Source organism: Leuciscus leuciscus (genome assembly GCF_965113295.1).
Source record: "Leuciscus leuciscus genome assembly, chromosome: 10".
Lineage (NCBI taxonomy): Eukaryota > Metazoa > Chordata > Actinopteri > Cypriniformes > Leuciscidae > Leuciscus > Leuciscus leuciscus.
In genome coordinates, this window is record NC_138734.1 from 38,700,062 (window position 1) to 38,707,664 (window position 7,603).

The 7,603-nt window shown below is 35.9% G+C and overlaps 1 protein-coding gene across 2 annotated transcripts; it reads left to right on the forward strand.

Moving 5' to 3' along the window:
• gnrhr4 (gonadotropin releasing hormone receptor 4) lies at positions 1–6,477 on the forward strand. Of its 2 annotated transcripts, none has more exons than XM_082182818.1 (4): positions 1–403; positions 748–1,450; positions 3,796–4,000; positions 5,159–6,477. In XM_082182818.1, the coding sequence occupies exons 2-4, from the start codon at positions 902–904 to the stop codon at positions 5,650–5,652; spliced, it is 1,248 nt and encodes a 415-aa protein (XP_082038944.1). In that variant the 5' UTR covers positions 1–403; positions 748–901; the 3' UTR covers positions 5,653–6,477. The 2 variants fall into 2 exon arrangements, with proteins under 2 accessions (XP_082038944.1, XP_082038945.1); XM_082182819.1 differs by having other exon boundaries at positions 776–1,450.
• Positions 6,478–7,603: the final 1,126 nt, after the last annotated feature.

Below are 7,603 nucleotides of genomic sequence, written 5' to 3' on the forward strand. Positions count from 1 at the left end.
ACATCACTCTTCAACTGAGGTTGCTGTCGGAGATACATACTGATTAATATTGTCTCAAACTTACTTTCTTCAGAATTTTTCCTTAATTTAAACAGTACTTTCTCCGCTATTTAAAAAAGTGGAGGTTGGTGCATTTTTAGTTGCAAATTAGGCTGAATAACTCTCTCACCAAGACGAATGTCACCTTGCGAACAGGTGTCTTGTTGGATGACAAACTACCCATCTGTCTTTGAAGTGTTTGAGAAGAGCTACATCTGAACTTGAAGATCGGATTTTAGAAATATATGGATGATATGAAATAACCGAGTTTTTTTTTGAGACGGTGGGATGAACAAACAACTACTTATTTCAAGGTCATTGGATTTATTTTAATGCTCTGATCATTACAGGAGAAGTGCATCAGGTAAGTCTGAAAATTATTTTATTTAGAAGGAAATAAAAAGGAAAAAAAAGTACAGCGAATGTTAAGTGAGTAGATTGGGACATGTTTTCGACTTTTAATGCTAATTCTAAAACCATCAAAAATGCATGCTTGCATAGTGTTTTAGCAATGCATTTAAACACAGTAAAGGAGAGTAGCCAAATCAATATCAAACTTGCATGATTGTAATGCAAATTTATGATGGTAAATTTATTTTCAGTTATAATGGCAATTTTTGTAATTGTGAAATGCATTATGCTTAATTGCCAGTTTAATATCTGAATAAAATACTAAAAATTTTCTTTTCTTTTTAAATCCCACTTTAGAACTGTCAAATAAAGGAGCTTTTTCCAGGTACTATCACTGTCTATCACTCCCCTGGAATCATCATCATCATCATCATCATGGATAGTCTGTAAACCTCATTGTGCAGCAGGTAGCCGAACGAATGCAGCAAACACACACCTTTGCTCTTCAGGAATGAATGACAGCTCTCCAACATCTGAGAAAATCATGTTTCAGGAGCTGACTGCAGATGCTCTGAACGGCAGTTGTGACTATACCATGTCCACGTGTAACAATGGCACAGGTGAAGCGGCATTTCAGCTGCCCACCTTTTCCATGGCAGCGAAAGTGAGGGTGACAATTACCTTCACTCTTTGCGCAGTGTCAGCTGTGTGCAACCTCGCAGTGCTGTGGGCTGCCAGCACCAATAACAAGCGCAAATCCCATGTGCGAATTTTAATCATGAACCTCACCGTTGCCGACCTGCTGGTGACTTTCATCGTGATGCCGGTGGATGCTGCTTGGAACATTACGGTTCAGTGGTTGGCGGGGGACCTGGCTTGCAGATTGTTAATGTTTCTGAAGCTCGTGGCTATGTACTCCTGTGCGTTCGTGACTGTGGTCATAAGCCTGGACAGGCAGTCGGCCATTCTCAATCCTCTGGCCATCAATAAGGCTAAAAAGAAGAACAAAGTAATGCTGAGTGTGGCCTGGGTGATGAGTTTTGTTCTCTCTGTCCCTCAGGTGAGGAGCTGCTTGAGTGATTTTTCATGTTTTTCTTTGTGTCTTATCTCGGTGCATTACTCAAATTCACAAGAACCCGCAGAGTCTGGCGTAAGAAACCCTGAATCACATAGAGAGATCAAAATGAAAATGACAGGCAGTTGAACTACTTGCCTTCTTGAGCTTAGACTTAAAATATTCATATTTGTTCATATTTAATCAGATTTTAAACCACAAATGCATTCACTCTAAATTAAAAATGTATTCGAGATTTTTTACTCTTTTTGTTGAAGTCTGCTATAAAGTTTTTAAAACGGATGAACATTTTTATTCACTCACCCTCATGTTTGACCTTCTTTCTTCCATGGAACACGAAAGAAGTAGTAATGTCCAAACTGCTTCAAGTGTGTGTGTGTGTGTGTGTGTGTGTGTGTGTGTGTGTGTGTGTGTGTGTGTGTGTGTGTGTGTGTGTGTGTGTGTGTGTGTGTGTGTTTGTGTGTGTGTGTGTTTAAATCATTAGTCACATTAATTCCATCTTTGATCTCATTTACATTAAATGGCACTTCACAACATGCTTGTAGTCACTTATCTAATGCCATAAATACGTCAGAATGCATCAAATTTGAACATGCGCATATTAAAATCACCATAAAAGACATGAAAACCTTGGCAGAAGGAAATAGCGAACCTTATTGTCCCTTACACAAGGAAACCACCACTTGACCATTCTGCAAACTGAAAAATCTGAATACTGTCTCCTGTGTTTTACGGAAGAAAGAAAGTCATACATGTGTGGAACAATATCAGGGTGAGTAAAGGATGACCGAATTTTTTTTTTTTTGGGTGAACTATCCCTTTAATGTATACCTGTATTTTGTGTACCGTACATATTCACACAACTGTATTTTCCCTTGGCAGATTGTCTTTTAAATCATATCGACAATCACGTTTCAAATCAGTAACGTATTCAGTATTCTCCTTAGACCTGTTGTAACATTAGAATCAGAGCTATGAAGTGTTGCAAAATTTATAGATGTTCATTCATAGATTAGTTCAGCAATTACAGTACTGAGTGCGTTTTCATCAGCCCTTTAATTTCACCTCAGATTTAACATAATGACTGGTGCGGAGACACGTTACTCAACATTACCAACACTCATTCACACACGCAGGTTCAGGTTGAAACCCCACTGGGATAGAAAAACATGAACACACACACAGACACGTCCACATTTCCATAGACATAATGTTTTTTATACTGTACAAACTGTATATTCTATCCTCTTACCCTAAACCTACCGATCACAGAAAACTTTCTGCATTTTTAGATTTTCAAAAAAACATAACTTAGTATGATTAAGCAGTTTTTTTCCTGATGGGGACCAAAAAAAAATTTTTGGGACATTTTGTCCCCATAGGGTATACCTGAACCACACACACACACACGATAAATTATGCAGTTTGTAAGTCAATTAGATGTTTTTAAATTTGACGTTCTTAAATCAGCTCACAAATGATATTCAAACATAATATATAAGAAAACGCTCTGCGACTTTCAGTTACAAGATCTGAAATGTTCAAGATGATTGCAGCAAGAATTACTGTGGAATGACTGTTAATAAGGGCTGATTCTCAATCAGAGGAGGAGTACACATTTTAAAACACTGCGCAGTTGAAGTAATAAATGCAGAGACTTCTTTATTTGCTTCTCCTGATGAAGTGGAGCGTTTAAAATCAGTGTGCTTTCAAGTTTGGAGAAGGCAGCAAGCTAAAAGAACGAGGCCATATTACAAGCACCAAAACTCCTCAGCGAAACACATTACGACAGCAGATTGTGTTTGAATGAGGTCATTTCGGAAAGGTATGATTGAAGATACAAGGTCACAATGGGCCAAAGTGGATATTTTGTTGTCATTTGTTTTTCCAATTGTTTTTGTGAATCACTTCTGAGGCAAACAGACAGATGGCTTGAGCCTGTATGTCAGTATGCCAGTCTGCATTTGTCAATTGGCAATCTCCTTGTCATAGATATATGTAGTCAGACATCATAATATTTATGAAATGTTCTGCAAAAGAGCGTTCCTGGGAACACTGACTGAATCCTGAGCTTTTAGCTGAAGGGGATATATGCCACATCTAATTTGCAACGCTGACAGTGTTCACTTGATTAGTTGGCTGTGGATAGCATTTTATAGTCAATTAGAGTTCGGGGCTAATTTTCCCAAATAACCAATTAGTCATTTTGACAGCTTCTAAATCAAGCTAGTGTGTAATTGTTTCTGCTTAGTTTTTGATTTTTTAAATTACTTAGTTTTGAGTACAGTAGCTGTTATTGTAATCTGCTGATTTGCTGAATTCCCCAACAGATGTTTCTGTTTCACAATGTGACCATCACGGTGCCAGCCAATTTCACTCAGTGCACCACCCGTGGGAGCTTTGTCAAACACTGGCAGGAGACCATTTACAATATGTTCACTTTCATTTGCCTCTTCCTGATACCTCTGGCCATCATGATCTGCTGCTACACGAGGATCTTGGTGGAGATCTCCCGAAGGATGTCCAAAGGAAACAGTAAGTGGAGTTACATTTGAAAGGAGGCTAATGTTGCATAATGCATTAATGGCGGTATCACCATATGAATTAGTGTGTATGAAGTATTGAGCTTCAGAAATGTCGTGTTTAAATTACTAAAATTAAAATGTATATACCCTGATAAAATATTACTCCAAGCAAAGTATATCTCTCTCCAGACGGATCATGGAGTTCTTAGAGTTGTTATCCGATCATCGAGTTGTTAACTGCAGCAGTCGTATCAGTCAAATTTACAGAGGAATCATTCAGTGTGATTTGCAACACTCTCAGGTTCACATGCTCCAGAGTTGATCTTTGAATTCTGGATCAAACCCTAAATTGACAAAGAACATTTATAGCGAGCATTGTGAACCCACAGAACCTGATCTAAATCAGGTTGAATTTGTTTGCTTTTGTCAACTCTAAACCTACTCTGAAACTCAGAGTTCGTTGAACTAGCTTCGTGTAACAGGCCACTGGTCTTGATTTCTTCACTTAAAATTACAATCTATGACATGTTTTCCTGAAATGGAGTAATGGAGTAAAAAATAAGATATTGTGCTTTTGAATGAAGAGAAAATATTATATTCTGTCATCATTTACTCAACCATATGCCGTTCCAAACCTGTATAATTTTCTTCTGTGGAACACAAAGGAGTGTTTTTTGTCCATACTAAGAGTCAATGGGGTCCAATCATGTTATTATATGAAGAGTTCAGATGCAAAAGCCTCTAAGTGCCATCTGAAATTTTCTTCTAGAATGATCATTTTTATCAAGCTCGTATATTTAAGTTCAGTAATTTAACTTAAATTACATTAATAGGTAATTTTCATTGCCATTTAAGTGAAATTACTGGACTTAAATATACGAGCTTGATAAAAAATGATCATTCTAGAAGAAAATTTCAGATGGCACTTAGACATCTTAGACTCTTCATATGGAGGCATAATATTCAGCTGAAAGATTCTTCAGAATATCTGCTTTTGAGCTCCACAGACAAAAGTCATACAGTTTTGGAATGACATGGTGGGTGAATGATAATAGAATTTTAATAGTAGAGAAAACTATCCCTTTAAGTCCAGAAAAAAAAAAAGATTTTTTTTTTAATATATATATATATTTACTGCACATTTATAAAAATCTTCTCGCTTTTACAGTCTCTTCAAAGGAAATCCACTTACGGCGTTCCAACAGCAACATCCCAAAGGCCCGTATAAGGACTTTGAAAATGAGCATAGTCATTGTGACGTCTTTCATAGTTTGTTGGACACCGTACTACTTGCTGGGTCTCTGGTACTGGTTCCTTCCTGATGATTTAGAAGAGACTGTTTCTCACTCACTGACTCACATACTGTTTATTTTTGGACTTTTTAATGCAATTCTGGATCCCATCACGTATGGCCTCTTCACCATCCATTTCCGCAAAGGACTGAAGCGTTACTGTCGCAACGCGGCTGTACTCACAGAGTCAGAAAATAACTCCATCATGACGGGCTCAATGAAATGCTCACCATCTCCGTTTCACATGAAAAGAGTGACCCAGACGAGTCCAAGAGCTGACCCAGAGCAGAATATGGTGGCTGGGGAAGATAAGAAGCCAGCTGACCGTAAAAAACAAGGAATAGTGGCAACCCTACCAATTCAGCCTTGAAAGTGTCATTTGATTAGAGATACTGATGTGACAAGGCAAGTCTTGTACTGGCTGTCTAGCAGCTCACAAGAACAATAAAACAACACATTCTCTGATGAGCTGCATAAATTACTCAAGTTATATTTAACACCTATCTACCTATTTTCTTGATTCAGGTGATTACATTTTGTAATCATTTTCTCTTTGATAAATATGCCAATCATGTTTTGTTTACGCAGATTAATTAGAACGTTGCTACTCGTGGCTTTTGTTGAAAATGTCATTTACATCAAGGGTTTTATCTCGTACAAATTCAAGTAGTTCAGCATCTCCACCTGCTATCATAAAGGGCATCGCTCTTGAATTGCTTGTTATTGAGGAAATTACTTTAATCTACAAACAAATAAGATGTGTGAATTTAGCGTTCTGAGATATTACAAATGCAAATTAATGTACAATGGTTCTTGAACAGTTTTCTGGTGTTAATTGGAAACATTCAATAGGACCATTTCAGGAATCCTAACCCAGCCTCTTAAGATGGTATCGGTTAATGTGTAGACTTTTTATTGAATAGATTCAGAATCACAGCCTCAAGAGGTCCTGCATTTGAAGTCTGTGCTATTATAACAGGGCAGCCTGGTCCCATAAGAATCAATATTAATTCATATGTGGCCAGGGGATCAATTGCATCGCCCTGTATGTTGCGTTTACATGCTCGCATATAGGCTGTTATGTGCAATATGGATGTAATGACAGCATCTAAAATCTAAAAGTATTCATGTATGCGCAGCATTTTAAACATAAAAATCTTTCTGAATTTTTTATACACTGTAAAAAAAAAAGTTGCTGCCTTAACTTTAAGTACAATCAACGTAGAAATTTCAAGTCATTTCAACTTAAATTACATTAAACTTACATTAAAAAAATGCTTATTTTTTAAATTGCTTATTTTGATGAGTTAAAGCAATATAAAACATATTTTGTCATAACTTATTAATCATATTTTTTTACAGTATAGTTTTATAAATGTATTGTACAGTACATTTTACAATTAATTATCTTTTTTAGCCCACCCCTATAAATCTCTTCAAAATATTATAGAAACGTAATAGGCAGATAAATGTACACTGGCAATCATTTTAGTCACAATGTACTAATACATGTACTTATATACAATACCATTCAAATGTTTAAGGTCAGTAAAAAAATAAAAAAATAATATATTTTATTAGCTATGATGCATTAAATTGATCAAAACATTTAGAATTTATCTGTTTCAAATAAATGCTGTTCTTTCTATTCATCAAAGAATCCTGGGGGAAAATGATTTCAAAAAAAAAAAAAAAAAATTGTAAGCACCACAACTGTTTTCAACATTGAATATTTTAAGAAATGTTATATTATAATGATTTCTGAAGGATCATGTGACACTGACGACTGGAGTAATGATGCTGAAAATTCAGCTTTGATCACAGGAATAAACTGCATTTAAAAAAATCAAAAATCAAAAATCAAAATCTAAAAATTTAAATAGAAAACAGTTATTTTAAAATGTAATAATATTTCATAATATCAAACTTACCAACTCCAAACTTTTGAACAGTAATGTGTTTTTGAAACATCCTACAAAAACCTTTGACATGAGTTCAGTATGTTCATACACACAATGCGTGAATTTTAGATGCTGTCAATACTTTAATAAATGTAAAAAAAAACGTAAAATATAGAATCACACTTTACATGCAAATACCGACGAATGTTTATGAAGAAAAAGGTTGTACTCTGGCCAACACATACTATCACGTCCCTTGCAGTTGCAACAAGGAGAATTATTTAGCTTTAAAATGAGATTGGATGCATGAGTGTGTAGTGAATGTGTTTACATCATACTTCTCAGGGAAGGTGCTTCTTTTGTCACAGGGTATTGAAGTCCAACTGGAGACTGACAAACTGTAAAGCTTTCTTTTTTTAA

Excerpts from the sequence above, each read along its gene's own strand:
- gnrhr4 (XM_082182818.1), top strand. The coding sequence starts at position 902 with ATGAATGACAGCTCTCCAACATCTGAGAAAATCATGTTTCAGGAGCTG. Across the intron at positions 1,451-3,795 it reads TTGTTCTCTCTGTCCCTCAG|ATGTTTCTGTTTCACAATGT; the intron begins GTGAGGAGCTGC and ends ATTCCCCAACAG. Across the intron at positions 4,001-5,158 it reads AAGGATGTCCAAAGGAAACA|TCTCTTCAAAGGAAATCCAC; the intron begins GTAAGTGGAGTT and ends TCGCTTTTACAG.